Source organism: Dromiciops gliroides, chromosome 2, assembly GCF_019393635.1.
Source record: "Dromiciops gliroides isolate mDroGli1 chromosome 2, mDroGli1.pri, whole genome shotgun sequence".
NCBI lineage: Eukaryota > Metazoa > Chordata > Mammalia > Microbiotheria > Microbiotheriidae > Dromiciops > Dromiciops gliroides.
Window position 1 is genome coordinate 585,843,302 of NC_057862.1, and position 16,817 is coordinate 585,860,118.

The 16,817-nt window shown below is 37.6% G+C and overlaps 1 protein-coding gene across 2 annotated transcripts in view; it reads left to right on the forward strand.

Annotated features, from left to right (window-relative positions):
- Positions 1–311: 311 nt before the first annotated feature.
- The window catches only part of XPO1 (exportin 1), a 57,009-nt gene continuing 40,503 nt past the window's right edge, over positions 312–16,817 (forward strand). The window contains exons 1-4 of one of the 2 annotated variants that reach the window (XM_043988708.1): positions 312–1,164; positions 4,979–5,110; positions 10,611–10,712; positions 14,392–14,464. In XM_043988708.1, coding sequence (XP_043844643.1) covers positions 4,985–5,110; positions 10,611–10,712; positions 14,392–14,464 — 301 coding nt within the window. In that variant the 5' untranslated portion in view covers positions 312–1,164; positions 4,979–4,984. Of the gene's footprint in view, positions 1,165–2,241; positions 2,549–4,978; positions 5,111–10,610; positions 10,713–14,391; positions 14,465–16,817 lie in introns of those variants that run through there. The other variant, XM_043988710.1, reaches the window with a different exon arrangement.

A 16,817-nucleotide genomic window follows, 5' to 3' on the forward strand; every position in this document is an offset into this window, starting at 1 on the left:
AAATCGGGGCCTGAGGGCTTCGAAAGGGGAGGTGGGGAAAAGGCTACTTTTGACTGGCAGGTAGCGTTGACCAATCCCCGCGCGGGGGGCCCTCCCCTTGTCCTCCCCGCTCCACTCTTCTCTCCCTTGCCTACCACCCCCCACACACACCCAGACTCCCTCTCAAACCCGTCCTACCTCCCCTCCCCCACTCTGCAGGCAAATCGCTGCTGGAAAGAGGCGGGGGGCCTGAGCGGCGGGCTCGTGTGGAGGCTTTAGGTGGGACTGACGGGTCCGTCGACCAATGGCTGCGTGTCTGCCGGCGCGGCGGTGGCCGGCTCTGACCAATGAGCTGGCGGGCTGGGGGAGGAGGCCCAGGTTCCAAACGCTCCGCGGCGCCATGGGCTGAAAACTCAACCGAGATGGAATCTCCCAGTCTGAACCGGTTTCAACCGGTTCCGAGTTTGTGGCACTAGAAGGAGGGGGAGAAGCGGCGCGGCGGCGGCGGCGGCAGCAGCAGCAACAGCAACAGCAACAGCCACAGCCACAGCCACAGCCACAGCAATAGCAACAGCCCCGGCAGCGGCGCCTGTTCCAGCCTTTGCTGCTGCCGTCCGTGCAACCACCCGGAGGGGGAGGGGGGAGCCGCCAGTCGCTGAGGAGGAAGAGGAGGGGAGAAAGTTTAGGGGAGCCGGGTTGGGGGTGCCCAGCCCGCCGGAGCCGAGTGAGAGAGGGGACCGCGTTGTGGTGGGGGGAAGTCGGACTGCACCTGGCAGCACTGAGCGTCCCCCTGTGTGGACTTCAGAGGCACCCCCCCCCCTCTTGCTGCTGCTGCCTGGCCGGAGGGTCCTCTTGGGGCTGAATCTCTGGGACCTGACTCCCCCTTCTCCCCTCCCCCGCCCCTCCTTCCCCACCCCAGCGGGATCGTTGATTCATCCGCTTCGTTATCGTTATTTTTGGGGGGAGGTGCGTTTGAGCGGGGGGAGGCGTCATTGGAAGAGTAAAACGTTATTGAGCTTTTTTTTTTACCCTTTCCTCTCCTCATTTTTTAATTTCCTATTTTTTTAAGGTGGGCAAACAGTGAAACCCACCTTCGTCTCCCCTCTTTCCCCCCCTCCCCACCTTCCCTCATCCCCTCCCAGCCCCCCCCACAAGGAAGGACGAGGCAGTTGGTTCAATCTCTGGGTAAGTCGAAACATGTGAATCGCAATCTTGGGGGGTCGTGGGGATGACGGAGAGGGGGGGGGGGAAGTGTGATTCTGAGGGCTGGGTAGCCAGAGCTGGAACGAGCGGTGGAAGGAGAGATCTTGGGTGGGGTGAAGTGGGAGGATGGGGGGGGCGGTCCTCGGCGCAGCGGTGGAAAAGGCTTCCGAGTCGGGGTACGGGCCTCGGGGTGCGTGTTGGTGTGCGGTGTGGTGCCTGCAATTGAATGGAGCACTGGGGAGGTGGGAGGGGAGGGAGGTGGGGTAGACGGCCACGGGAGGCGAGCTGCTGCTGCTGTCCGGCTGCAAGCGTGTGCGAGGAGGGGGGCAGTGGTGGGGAAGAGGGGCCCGAGTGGTAGTTGGAGGGCTTCTCCCGTTGGCTGGGGTGATTTGGGGAACATCTCTGTAAATTATTATGAGTGGAAGTTTCCAGAAATATTGAGTGCAGCAGCAGGAGCAGCAGCAGCAGCATTGAAACGTCCGCCTGCATCACGTGGCCCCTGGTAGCGAGAGCTGGGATCGGGAGGAGGGAGGGGCTGCAGTGTCGCTGCTCCCTCTGCAAGCCAACTCGGAGGCTCTCGTGTGTGTCTATGTGTGTGCGCGCGCGTGTCTGTGTGTACGTGTGTGTGTGTGTGTGTGTGTGTGTGTGTGTGTGTGTGTGTGAAGGCTTGGGGAAGAAGTAGGTTTGAGTGAAAAGCGTGAGCTTGGTGCCATTATATGCTAACACCTTGAAGTGAGATGGCCACATGCACGTTGTTAGACTCGAAGATATTAACGAATTCCCTAGGGCTGGCCTGGTAGTGTGGGTGCTTTGGTCACACACACCCCCTTCTCTGGAATGGGGCTGTATTTGTCTGAGGTGGGGAGGGAAAGCGTGTAGAAAGGGGCGGGTTTGCGGGCGTTTTCGCTCTGCTATGGTCCACTTCTGATCACGTACATTCCTCGTTACACTGACTAGGGCAGTGAACTCCAGGCGCGTTGGGGCGGGGGGGGGGGGGGGATGACGGAGTGCCCCTGGCTGAATGCTATAGTTAGAAGTGCAGCACCGTCAATTTTGGGTGGGAGGCGAGAGGAAAGGAAGGGAGGAGTGTGTTTCTCCTGAATGAAGCTGGCTACTTCCCACACACCTAAGTAGCTGTCTCCTTGTAGCGACTTGTCTTTGACCTATTGTGAAGTTATCTTTAAGCAATGGTTATGACTTTTTGGTTTGGGGATAGGAGGAAATGGCAGTGTATAGCTATTGGCTTGTTCCTATTGAAGTGCAAAGCCTTCACTGGATAGCACTAGATAAGATAAAATGTTTGTCCTGTGTGGAGAACTGGAATCTAATTAACTGGTGTTTGGAGTGGAGGGGGCAGCAAAAAAAGGTATTTTACCTGGCAATTGGATGTTTCTTCCGGGTTTTGCTAACACTTAAAAATTTTTGTGGGAAGGGGGAACTTAAAACACTGATGGTTATGGGATTGTTGAATTTTTCCCTTTTTTTGAGGGGGGGGGGGTGAAGTTAAATGTGCTTGACATTGACCACAAAGTCGCCATTTCTGTACTTTTAAGAATAGGTGGGGTCATTTTGGACCTAGTACTGAAAGTGGCAGAATGCTTTCCTTAAGGGGGAGGGGGGTATTGTCTCGTTTAGCTGAACCTTGAACTAAATCCAGAAGACAGGTAACTTTTTTCTCCCCTAGTTTTCTATTCTTTTGCTAATTATTCAGTCCTAATTTTAAAACTTTTGGGATGTGAATTTCCTGTACTATATGAGTGCTTTTGTTTTCTCAGCTTAAATGATTTAAGATGCTACTCTTGATCTTAGAATTTTTTAAAATTACATTTGGGAAAGGAAAGAGTAACTGGCACCATTGGGACTATGTGTGTGAGAGATTTCCATTTTTCTTTTTGTCAGTAGTTATTTTTGACCCAAGATTTTGTAGCTATGCTTATGACAGGTGCTGTGTTCTAAAAATATATGTTGTGTAACACCTAGGTTTAAAGAATTGATGTCCTGGTTGTAAACTAGTTAATAGACTAGTATGTTTTGAGAGTAGTTACTCGTTTAATCAGTAGAAAGTCTTCTTTAAAATTCTGCTTTTTTCTTTGTCTTAGGATAGATTGCATTTTTAAACTTTATTGACTTTAGGATTTTCATTTTACTTAAAACTAACCATTCACTGTCATGACTTAATTTTTTACTTTCAAATTAATACAAAGAAACAGTATACATCTTCTGTTACTAGTCTAAATAAGTCACATCAAATACAAATTAAACACCACTCATTCAATCCTAGACTTTTGCTTATAGTTTTAATTTTAGAAAGTTACAATGAAATAGACTTCACATTTTTAAGTGATTAAAAGTATTAATATAGTATTAATGTGCTGGTGAAAATTCCCAAATTTCTGTCATTTCTACTTATTGAAGTTGTTTTAGACTTGAAACCATGAATGACTATTGATAGAAAATATTAGTTATATTTAGAAGTAACCAAAAAACCCCAACAACTCACTCATAGAGTATTGACAGGGGGAAAGGTATAGAAGGGCTTCAGAGACATAAATTTTGAAAAAACAAAATTGCAGGCTTTCAGCCGGCTAGGTAAACTGTTGAAAACAAAGTAATTAGGATTTTAATATAGTGCATTTCATTGATGAGTTAGAGAACTCATTCTTTTTGAGCACTAAAAATTTGGCTCCTAAATTGTGTTGTTGTTTTTTTAAGTGAGGCAATTGGGGTTAAGTGACTTGCCCAGGGTCACACAGCTAGTAAGCATTAAGTGTCTGAGGCTGGATTTGAACTCAGGTACTCCTGACTCCAGGGCCGGTGTTCTATCCACTGTGCCATCTAGCTGCCCCCTAAATTGTGTTTTTAATTTGTTTTCTTGGATACACGCAAATTGATTTTTTTTTAAGCATGTAGGAAACAAGTACATAAACTTTGGGGAAAAAGGAACATTTTTTTTCTCAGAGGGCCATAGAGTAGAGTTGGGGAAAGGCCTTTAAAGAATAGACTAGGGCAAAGTCACATAATTGGCTGAAGCTGGATTTGAAACCAGGTCTTCTAAAATTCCCAATCCTGAGCTTTCTTCCACCTTGCCTCACTACCCATAGATCAATGTTGGAGCTAAGGGACACTTTAGAAGCTAACCTTTTTTTATTGATAAGAGTTCCACCGTAGTGATTTTTTTTTTTAAACCTAAGGTGACATCGTTGTATAAGGGCTGAATTGAAATCTGAACCCCATTCATCTTTATCCCTAGTCTATACATACCTCCTTTGGAGACTTTTATATTTCTTTTCCTTGTGTGTGTGTGTGTATACACACATATATGTGAATGTGTATGTACATAACTTAGATATAGTGTCTTCTAAAACATGAGTTAAAGTTGGGGGAGAGCTAATGGAAGTTTTTGGAAGGAGCCCAGCTTTAAAAAATTGCAAAAATAGTTGTACTTTAAAGTACGAAGTCTATACTGCTAATCTGGTTGAAAAAGTACTGTGGACTATGAGTAAATGGACCATTCATAACTGCCTCAGATGTGTGTGTATTGTTGTGACCTTAGAAAAATTACTTAAGTAATTTTGCTTCAGCCTGAACTTTGATAGTCTCATTACCTCCCTACTATTATTTTTTTCCAAGATAATGTCTAAAATAGTTTGGTGGTGGTTTTGGTAAATGCTTTAGCTAGAATCTGAAATAAAATGGCTGAAGTAAAATTCCTTTATAAATAGAAATTATTTTTGATCAACAATAACTTCATGGTATGATCTTCTGTTTTGTTTTGTTTTGTTTTCTCTATTTGCAGTAATCTATGCCAGCAATTATGACAATGTTAGCAGACCATGCAGCTCGTCAGCTGCTGGATTTCAGCCAAAAACTGGATATCAATCTTTTAGACAGTGTGGTGAATTGTTTGTACCATGGAGAAGGAGCCCAGGTAAAGTATAAAAACTAGGGGCTGATATAGATTGAATTGCACTAAAAATATTCTCTTAGGCTAAAATTGTATATGACCAGTGAAAAGTTATATTAGAACCTTGAAATGGGTTCTGATGATGTCTGCCACTTAGCTAACTTAGTTCAAATCATATCAATATGGTTTGTCTAAGTTAATTTTATATAATAAAGATCTATCTAATGAGAATATGTATCTAGAGTTAGAAGAGATTGTTGAAGCTTAGGGGTGAGGTGGGATCTGGGATCTGTAATCCAATCAGTACTTACCATCTTTGTGGCTTAATGGGACCAAAATACAACTTCCCTACCTGTTTTATCTCACCTATTAGACCTAGCTTGGGGAGGAGGGGGGGGGGCTGTCAATTTTTTGTATTTGCATCTAAAGTATTATTCATAGTTCCTGCCACTTAGGACATAATAAGTGATTAGTAAATGCTTAGTCATTCGTACATTCAAATGATTTGCCCAAGGTCACATAGGTTGTAAGTGTTATCTCATTCTGATATTTGGACATAAAGGTAGTATTAGGAAATATATAATTTAATACTCTTAAAGGAGACTTTGCCACACAAATGGGGTTGAAGGTAAGAAATAAGTGAAGGAACTTGTATGTATATATGTGTACACACATGTATGTATGTATTTCCTCTTGTAGTTTGTTAGATTTTTTGGTAATAGTGGTCTTGCTTTTACGTAGTCATGTCCTAAAATATGTAAGCCCTGTAAGTTAATAAAGGTTTATTTCCTAATTATATGACAATGACTGACCCTGAAGGTTTATAAAATATTTCAAATACATTCTCTCATTTGAGACTAAACAGTCCTCTGAAGTGTTTATGGTTAATAATTTGTAATATGATCCTAGTTGTCACTGAACCTCTGTTTACCTCAGTTTCCTCATCTATGAAATGAGGGTAATGCTGGTACCTATCTCCCGTGGGTTTTTGTGAGGATCAAATAAGATTGTAAAGCACTTAGCACAGTGCCTGGCAGATAGTATTTGGAAAACTTGGGCATTATGCTACTTTCTAATAGTGATACTATACAGTAGGCATTCATACATGTTGGACTAGTAAGAATTCGTAACACACTCTATTGGCCAAATATACTTTACTGTGTGGCCTATTGTTTGTTTAGAAATCTGGTCATTATGAATCCAGAGGGCAATAACTATTTTGTTGCTAAATAAGATTCCTGATCATATAAACCTTGTTACCTAGTTTCTTCTGCTTGCCAACATAGTAAAAAAAAAAAAGCTTGATTTTCTTTGTTTTTGTTTTTACATATTCTCATGATAACCTGTAAGAACAAGTGATATCCATTTTATAGAAAAGGAGCTATAAAGCTCTTTATACTATGATATTAGCTGTGACTAAGAATCCAAGGTAGTTTGTCAATGATTACCAAATTTTGGTAGATGGGATGTGTCATTCTAACACAATTTTAAAGATATTTAGGAATGAACTATATATACATTGTAGTGCAGATAAATTGTAGCCTTAAATGAGGTTCTAATGACAATAGTGTTTCAACTTAATGTTATTCAAATTTTTGTCCAAGGGTGGAAAAGAGAAAAAAAAATTTTAATTGTCAGCTTAATGACTTTTTCCCCCAGAGGTTTTGTTTTAAGTACAGATCAGGACCCCTTAGATGCTGCTATCTTTTTGTTCAGCATTTACTGCTCTTTATATTACTCTCCACAAAAGTGTATTTATTTAAAAATTGTATCTGTGTAGAATTAAAGTAAGACTAAAATCACCAAACAGTAAATTTCAAGTTTCCCTTTGTTACCTAAAAATGTATGAAAATGGTTACTTTGGAAGAACCATTTGTATTTTGAAATGGGGGCTGGGAACTGTGCTCAAATTGGTGATTGCACTGAGTTATTGCTCAGAACATCCTTCCATATCTAGGCCACAGTAGCAATTGAAATAGTCAAAAGAATTGATAAACTCATGTATATATAATATGGGGTGGTAGCCATAGCAGTATAATCTTTTAAATTCTCATATCTGAAGTATATCTATGTGTTACATATATAATAAAATTAGCACAGATTGAAGTAGAATGGAGAGAACCTGTATGTCATTAACAATTCAGAAAGTTACTAAATATAAGTTCTCTATAATGGGTTAATAGAATTTAATGTTTCTCCTTGGGGGGTGGGCGGACAATGAGGGTTAAGTGACTTGCCCAGGATCACACAGTAAATGTCAAGTGTCTGAAATCAGATTTGAACTCAGACCCTTCTAAATCCAGGGCCAGTTCTTTATCCACTGCACCACCTAGCTACCCCAAATTTAATATTTCTCTATGAAATAATATAAAGATTAATCTTACTGTTGATTTAGTAGGAAGTAAATTCCAAATTTGATTTGAAGGTTTTAAGATTGCAAACCTATTTCTTAAAAAGTTGCTATTATGTTAAGGGCTTATTAAGACCAGAATCATGAGAGTGCATTATGGCCTCCCCAACGGTTTCTTTTAAGTTTTCTCACACCACAAGACAGTAGCCAAAAGATAAGTCACCTACAAACTGAGTCATTCTTTTTCAGTTTTTAATAAAAATCTAAAACTGATTGGATTTGAGATTTACCTATGATTTTTTGTCTTTACTTTAACCCATTGTTGATAATGTTTCATAGGATACTACCAGTGAATCTTTAGCTATCTAATCTCGTAAAGTTTCCTCTTTAGTGTGACCTTAAAGGTCATTAAAAGATCTAATATGATGGCATGGTTTCACCAAGTTTTTTCTTGATGCTAAAACTTGTATTTCAGGCTGGTAATAAATGGAAGGGGAGTTTAGTTTTTATTTAGCTTAACTAGAGAAACATGAACTTTGGAGAGAAGGAAAGGGTTTTTTATATTACTGGTGGTTCAGTATGTGGATAGAAACCTCTACAAATGGATGGATGACATGAAGCACTAGGGCAAGAGTACACAATAGTATACTACCTCAAGTTATAAGCAGTTTCTCAGACCAGAAAAAACAAAAGGCCCAGGAACCAGATGTAGACTGAGCTCTGAAAATCAGATTTGTCTCGTATATAGAAGAAACTAAATATTTTGACTAATATGAAAACTAGAATGTCAGTATGTCATAAAATTCATCAGAATCTAAATAACTGCTTTTAGAAAGTACTGTATGAAGTGATACTAGATGGCATGGGGGAATGTGGCATTTCTCTTTAAATATAACATTCTTAGGATTATTTAGCACTATTTTAACTCAGTATTTCAGCCTATTAGTAACTTCAGGAAAACACTTCAACAGGAATTTTATAGCTTTAGGATTTTTAAAAAATTCTTGTCTTTTTTTTCTTTTTTTCCTACTTTGCTGATGTGATGCTAGGCTGTTTAAGAAAACTAATTAGGGGCAGCTAGATGGCGAAGTGGATAGAGTACCAGCCCTGGATTCAGGAGTACCTGAGTTCAAATCCGGCCTCAGACACTTAACACTTACTAGCTGTGTGACCCTGGGCAAGTCACTTAACCCCAATTGCCTTACTTTAAAAAAAGAAAAAAGAAAACTAATTAGAGGCAAAATGTAGATATTGGTTGAGAGAAATAAAAATAACTTTAGAAGAAAATTTGATTTTTGCATTGACTATTGAGATCCCATGTAGATAGTCTTATACATAGTAGAAATAAAGAGAGTAGTAAGTTTACACATAATCATTTTCTTGGTAGTGCTTAGATAAGCTTTCTTCCCCATCCTAAGGGAAAAGTAATGAATTTCAAAGCTAAAATAAAAAATATAAATATGATTTACATGTAATATGAAATTCTTTCTATTTGGCATTGTTAAGATACGCTAACTTCAGGACCTGACTATGAAACCAAGTTCTGCTATTTACAAATGTCATTTTGGGCCATTTAACCACTGTAGATCTTGATTTCCCTGTAAGTGTCATACCAGATGATCCTTTCAGCTTTTAATCAAAGTTTATAATAGATTCTAAGGAAATTAAAACATTCATATGGGGGGGTGTTTGAAAAGGATTTTAGAAGAGCAAGTAGGTATCATTTGAGATGAGTATTGAAAGGTGAATGACATTTTAATAAATGAGCGTACAAGAAAAGAATATAACTAACCATAGTGTGGCTTATATTGGATGGAGTAGTAGCAGATTTAAGGCCTTTAAAATTAAATTGGAAGGGGCAGCTAGGTGGTGCAGTGGATAGAGCATCGGCCCTGGATTCAAGAGGCCCCGAGTTCAAATCCGGCCTCAAACACTTAATACTTACTGTGTGACCCTGGGCAAGTCACTTAAACCCAATTGCTGCCACCACCCCCCCCCCCCAAAAAAAAGTTAAAATTGGAGTTAGATTAGAAAGGGACCTTAAATGTACAGAATGGTTCATTTGAGATTTTTGTTTTTTATTTTTAATATTTTATTTTTTTCCATTACACATATAGATAGTTTTCAACATTTGGGGTTTTTTCTTGTTTGTTTTGGTTTTTTACGGGGCAGTGGGGTTAAGTGACTTGCCCAGGGTCACACAGCTAGTAAGTGTCAAGTGTCTGAGGCCGTATTTGAACTCAGGAGCTCCTGAATCCAGGGCCGGTGCTCTATCCACTGTGCCACCTAGCCACCCCAACATTTGTTTTTTCTAAGATTTTGCATTCCAAATTTTTCTCCATTCCCTCCCCCTTCCCTAAGACAGCAAACAATCTGATAATTTATATAAATTTATATATGTGCAGTCACATTAAACATTTCTATATTAGTCATGTTGTGAAAGAAGAATCAGAACAAAGGGGGGGAAACCAGATTTGAGGTTTTTAAAAGTAAGGACTCAGTTATATTTCCACATCTGATCTGTATGTAACTTTTTTGTTATTTTGAATGATAGATTTCTGATAAGCACTCTTGGGTCTTTAAGACTGTTTTGAAGCAATGCTTTGTCCTTTGGGTACTTCTGTTTCCTTTCTTAAATTTTTTTTTTTTTTGAACAGGCTTTAAATAGTGACTTGCCCAGGGTCACACAGCTAGTAGATGTTAAGTGTCTGAGGCCAGATTTGAACTCAGGTCCTCCTAACTCTGAGAAGTTAAATTTAAAAAAAAAAATTAATACTTTTTAAAAATACATAGAAAATAGTCCAGGTATTCAAACTTCAATTTAATAATAGCTAGCATTTATATAGCACTTAAGACTTGCAAAATGCTTTACAAATATTACCTTATTTTCTCATCAATAACCTTGGGAGGTAGGTACTATTTTCCCAGTTTTACTATTTGAGGACACTGAGGCAGGTTGAAGTTAAGTGACTTGCCCACCTAGTAAACTAGTGGCTGAATTTGAACTTGAGTCTTTGTGACTTCCACTACCGCTACAATGCACTAGTATATATTGGGAATTACTCAAAGCATTTGTTCAATCTGTTTAAGAAAAAATAATGGTGATATACTTTAATGGTTTTTAAAAGCAAAGTAACTTCAAAGATCTTTTCTGTTTTTCTGTAACTTTTTTAGCAAAGAATGGCTCAGGAAGTCTTGACACACTTAAAGGAACATCCTGATGCATGGACAAGAGTTGATACAATTTTGGAATTTTCACAGAATATGAACACGAAAGTAAGCAAGTGGTGGTTTTAAAATTCATATTTCTCCCTTTCTTCCATACTTAAACTTTGAGGAAGGTATCTAATCTCATTTAGTGCACTAGCATTTGTTGCTTCAAATTATTTTATCCTGTTTAATTACTAAAGTTAATTCAAATTTAAATCTACCCTAAGAGATAAAACATTTCTTTCTGTACCCTTGACAAATAGTCCTAAATTAAATTATGAATGCAGTTTTGTTCTCAGGACTAGTATGCAAGGTGTGTTTTTCTCCCTTCCATCCCTGTTTTTTTAAGAGTTTATGTGTATACCGGTCTGAATTGTGTAAATTCTGATTATTATTTTAGAGACGAAACATAACCTAATCAAAGGGATTATTTTGGGCAAGTAATCAGTACAGGTTCTCCAACATGAAGTTGTATGGTTAGCTTTAAACACACACCATGTAGCATTACTTTTAATGGACAGCACTCAGTTTTTAACTGCAATAAAATGTATGTTTCAGGTTTTTTTGGGGGGGGGTGTTTGTTTTTTGGTTTGATTTGAATTTTTTGTTTTTTGTTCCTTAAAAGTTTGAACAGAAGGGCTGATCAAAATGTGTTTTGACTGTTTAAGCTTGATGATTCACACTTTGCTTTAAAATAATTAAAAGTAATAAAATTATATGCCTGGCATTCTGTTTAATATACACAAAGATTCCTCTACTTGTGTGTATGCTTTGTGTTAAAACAGAAACTAGCCATCTTCAGAATTTGTTTCTGAAATCAGATTGTGTTAATTAACAGTTTTTAAAATATTAGTTTTTAAATCTTGTAAATTTTAGGGGAAAGAATACAGTTCAGAACTTCCTCAAAGTGCTAACCTTAAGTAACAGTGTTTGCCTGTTTGCTTGCCTGGTAAATTTTGCTTTTTATACTGACAGACATTACTAATGTTTAAGTTGATTTATCAACAGTATTTTTAAAAACTCAAATTTGTCTTGTGAAAAATGAGATGATTAGAGGAACAGAAAGAAAGCAACAGGTAAAGAATTCTTCAATTTACATAAATTACAAATGATTTGGTGCTAAATTTATGCACTCTGACATTTGGCTTTTTATGCAATCATTTTTTTTCTTTAAAGCTGTTTAACACTACCTGATATTAATCATAATGTTCCATTATGTTGATTGCTTGTAATAGGAAGAAAAGGGGTGTCTTCCTGTGCAACTGACACAGCTAGGCTTTGACGGCAGGCCTCCACAAGGTCTACCCTTTTGATTCCCTTTAACTGAATTCTGTTCATCAATTGTTTTTGTTTCTTGGGAGGTGGGAGGGGAAAGGGGATTCGATGCATAGAATGAGTAATTAAGGGTACAGTAGAAATTTCTACCATAGGGATCATTTCATACATTTCTTTTTCATTTAGTCTTTGCTGTTATCTGTCCCTCATCTTCATAACTCAGCAGTGGATTTCTACAAAAGCATTAAGGCATGGGATAATGTAAAGCAGAAATATAGCCACTTAGTAGGTCTTAAAACTTTTAAAAGTATTTGCATTTTTATAGTAATTTTCTTTTTTCAAGATTTTTTTATTATTTCCGAACTAAATTTAACCACCTTTCCAGGCTTCTTTATTCCTTAATTTTCTGTAATCTAAAATTTTGATTTCCCAAGCCTGATAAAAAAAACCCTGGTGGTACAAAAAGTGCTTTGAACTTTCCTTGAAAAGATTTAATTGGGTTTTACCCTCAAATTGTCTAGTGAAGCGAAGAAAAAAATCAGCTCAAATTAGAGCTTCTGTTCTGTAATAATGGTGGGGGGTGGGCAATGAAGAGCTAGTAAAGAGAAAGTTAAATGATGGAGAAGAACCACAAAGCAGGGAACAAAGTTTGGGAATATGAAAGAATATATAACAAGAAGAGGAAGAGAGAAAATGTACATGAACTTTATAATTTTTAAATGATGTGTTTGTTTTAATTCATGTTCTTCACAGCGATAAGAAGGTAAACCATTGGTCCAGGTTAGCCTTTCATTTCTATTTAAACAATTGAGTTTCTTTGAAGGCATTTGTGTAGAAAAATTTAAAAATGATTTAGATTTGATAACCCCCAGACTTATCTACCTACGTGTGGCTGGTGCAGTTTTTTGGGTTTTAGCTTTAAGGTTGTTTATGAAACAGCATTAAGTTTTTCTCCTCTCATCTCACCCCTGCAAGTTTTCATTTTTATATGTACACTGCATCATATTGGTTTATATGAATCTGTCATGCTATAATTTCATATTGGACAAAAGTTTTTTGTGAACTTGTTTAGGAGAATGCATCTTGGCTTATTCTTTGAATTTTTTCAGAATTTCAGTGATGAAATACATATGTACATTTTTTTTTGTTTTACCTTTCCCCAGGGGGAAGATAAAGTTAATAGGATTACAAATAGATGATAATAAGCTTCCATATTTACTGCTGGTTATGAAAACATAAATTGCATTAATCCGTGATTGCAGAATTACTTTGGCCTCTTTTTAGTTTTTCCAGAAATATTCTACAAATGCAGAACTAGAATGGCCAATTTTTCTTGAAAATGTATGCAATGTAAAAATGAAAGAAAACAGCAAAAACGTGTATATATTTTTTTAATACAGTGTAGCTCGGGACAGTCTACATTGTGCTTTGGATAAAATGAACATTAATATGATCCCTTTGGTTGAAATACTAATGATCCTATTTTACTGTGTAATAACTAACCATTTTAAAGATGAACTCTTATTCACAGCCAAAATTTGCAATCTAAACTTATGTATGTGAATGAATTTACCTTTCAGATATTGTTATTTATTTTCCTTCATAACCAAATACTTAAGAGAACCACAACATTTTTGTTCCTTTCCTCCTTCTTGCCTGATCATTCTAAATTGATCATCTTTGTTATTTTGAGTAATAATTTATTATGAACAAATACTTGACTATTTAGAATGAGTAGCAGGAAGGGGAAATGGCTTGTCAAGTGGTCTTTATGCTTTTTAACTCAAGTTATTAGTCATAATTTTTATATTTATGAAGGAATACCTGTAAGGTAAAGAATAATTGATTGCACCATACATTTTGTGTTATTTTGACTATGTACAAAAGTTTATCTTTAAATAAGTAGAACTAGCTACTTTACGGGTGGGCTTTAAAATTAAAGTAAATTTGTGGGTTGTCTTGCTGCTCCTTAAGTAACACACCAGTGAAGTTTATGAGAATGTGTCTTATATTTTGCCAAGAGCTTATAACTCATAGGAGAATGGTAGGAAGCTTGATATACCATCCAAGCTACTAAATTCATAGAAGTATGGTTTTGTGAAAGTACTTGGGCATATATGAACAGTCATTTATGCTGTGAGTTTATATCTGGCTACTACTTTCTTTTCTACAGATAGCCCATTTGGTTGCCAAAGGGCTTTTTATTTGGTTCTTCCTCCTGGTGTGAGCATGATCAAACAGCAGGACTTTATATAGTATAGTAAACAGTAAAACAAGGAAAATGCATGAACAACTCAGTAATTGGGTGAATAGATTCTTGTTTAATGTATGTATAATTAAATTTGGTAGTTTAATACCTTTTTGAAACTTTAGATATATATGTGTGAATGTCTGTCTGAATGTGAATCCTGAAAAGTTACTGTCAGCCTTAGAACAGTATGTTCACATTCTTCTGTTCTCCAATTTTCAGTATTATGGACTACAAATTTTGGAAAATGTGATAAAGACGAGATGGAAAATTCTTCCAAGGAACCAGTGTGAAGGTAGGAATGGGTTTTAAATGATTGTAAATAAGGATGGTGTCAGTCTTGGGCTTTAATATTTTAGGATCAGCTAGGTGTTGCAGTGGATAGAGTGTGGGACTTGGAATCAGGAAAACAAGTTTGAATCCTGCCTCAGACACTTAGTAGATCCTGGGCAAGACATTTACCCTCTTGGTTTTCTCATTTATACAGTGGGGATAAATAAGGGTTACCTTGAGGAGCAAACTAAATATATATATATGTATGTATGTATGTTTTGGGTTTTTGGTGAGGCAATTGGGGTTAAGTGACTTGCCCAGGGTCACACAGCAAGTAAGTATTAAGTGTCTGAGGCCAGATTTGAACTCAGGTCCTCCTGACTCCAGGGCCAGTGCTCTATCCACTGCGCCACTTAGCTGCCCCTATATATATATGTAAAGCATTTTGTAAACCTTTTACAAGCCCTCCATCAATGCTAGTGGTTTATGTTCATTTAGGCATTGCATTTTAGATGACCTCATTCTAAATTCACTTGATTGAAACTTTTTGTAGTTTACTGCTACTTTCCTGGTTTTTGCTATTTATTATTTAGTTTTATTTAAATAGTTTGTTTTTATTTCTCCTCTTTTGGGACTGAGGAGGTCTTTGTAAGGAGGAAGAATACTAGTTATGAAACCAAAGAACCAAATAAGATTTTTAAAATCTTATTAAGTATGAATGTTTTTAATAACAAGTCCTAGTTAATGGCTTGCTAATTTCTAGCCATTTTTTGATATAATTTTAGGAAATGCAAGACAACAGATTGTATTTATTAAGTAATTGCTGTGTGTCAGGCACATTTCATTGGGCATAAAAATACAGGCAAAAAGACAAGTCCTCCCCTCATTAGAGTGTCCCTTCTAATGGGGAAGGTTGCACATTAAAAGGGAGCTAAAACATTGGCAGCCATAGCAATGATACTTGCAAAAGGAGTACATGGTAGCAAAGTCCATAGAGGAGGTTAGAAGCACAGCTAAGAATGAACCGTGGCTGCTCTAGCCCTGACACCAAAACAAAACAAAAAATCTATTTGTAGTTGGTTCTGTAAGCATTATAACTAATTAACAAAGAAAACTGCCAACAATAAATGTGTTTTATCCATTTCCTGCTTGTAGAAAATCATCTGGTATAATTGATGACATAACAAAGCCAAAATTTAGGGGTATAGTTTTTTGGTTTGCTCTTTTGGGAATTCTTTTTTCATGACTTGCTCCTAGTACCAACACTCATTTATTTGTGTATTGCAAATGTCTGGCTTTTATATAGTACTATATAGTACTATGTACCAAAAGCTTGATACATACCTCATTTGATCAGTATAACATGTCTGGTGTAGAAGTGATAGTTATCGGTATTGTATTATGGATATAGGTAGTTTATATAGGTGGCATTATATCTCATTTTGCAGATAAGGAAATAGGTTTAGAGGGGTTGCCTAGTGCCCATACTTAGATGTTCTGTATGTAAACCTCTTATTTCACTTAATAAGTTGTAGACACCTTGGGAAAGTGATTATTTTTTCATGGCCTCCATTACTACCCTTGGGACTTTGGATAAGTCATTTTTTGGATTTCAGTTTTCCGTCCTGTAAAATTAGGTGTAAGGATCAGATTAGACCATCTAAAAGCCCTTTCAGCCTTAATATTGAATTTTTGTCTCATACATGCCTTATTTATTGTTGTATAAGTTGCCTGACTACTTGGGGAGTAGATCTATTTCCTTGATTAAGACAGTAGAGAGGATTGCAAAACTCTGCATTGCTATGTTAGGAGCTATACCTCATGTTGTTTCTACCTTAATTGAGACTACAATCTTCCCCCACAAAAAGGATATTGGGTTACTTCATCTTTATTATTGGGCCTTGAAGTCACAAATGCAGGTAGAAAAGGTGAGATTATAGTCACTTTTTACAACTTGTCAAAATCTTCTGGCACTCTTGATTGTCAAGACTGGCAGGCTTAATGGGTTCCTGGGGATCTGAGCAAGTTATCCCTGCCTAGCTGAAACTACAGATTTTCATTTAGTTTTATATGTTAGCTTTTCTTTCAGGGTCAAGATACTTTATAAAGATTGCTTGGAAACAATAAAATTTAAAGATCAGGAAAATCCCAAGCAAATTAATGTGATATTTTTATTTTATCTTATTTAAAATAAAAGTTAAAAGTAATTGTGAGGGGGCAGCTAGGTGGCGCAGTGGATAGAGCACCGGCCCTGGAGTCAGGAGTACCTGAGTTCAAATCCGGCCTCAGACACTTAACACACACTTACTAGCTGTGTGACCCTGGGCAAGTCACTTAACCCCAATTGCCTCACTAAAAAAAAAAAAAGTAATTGT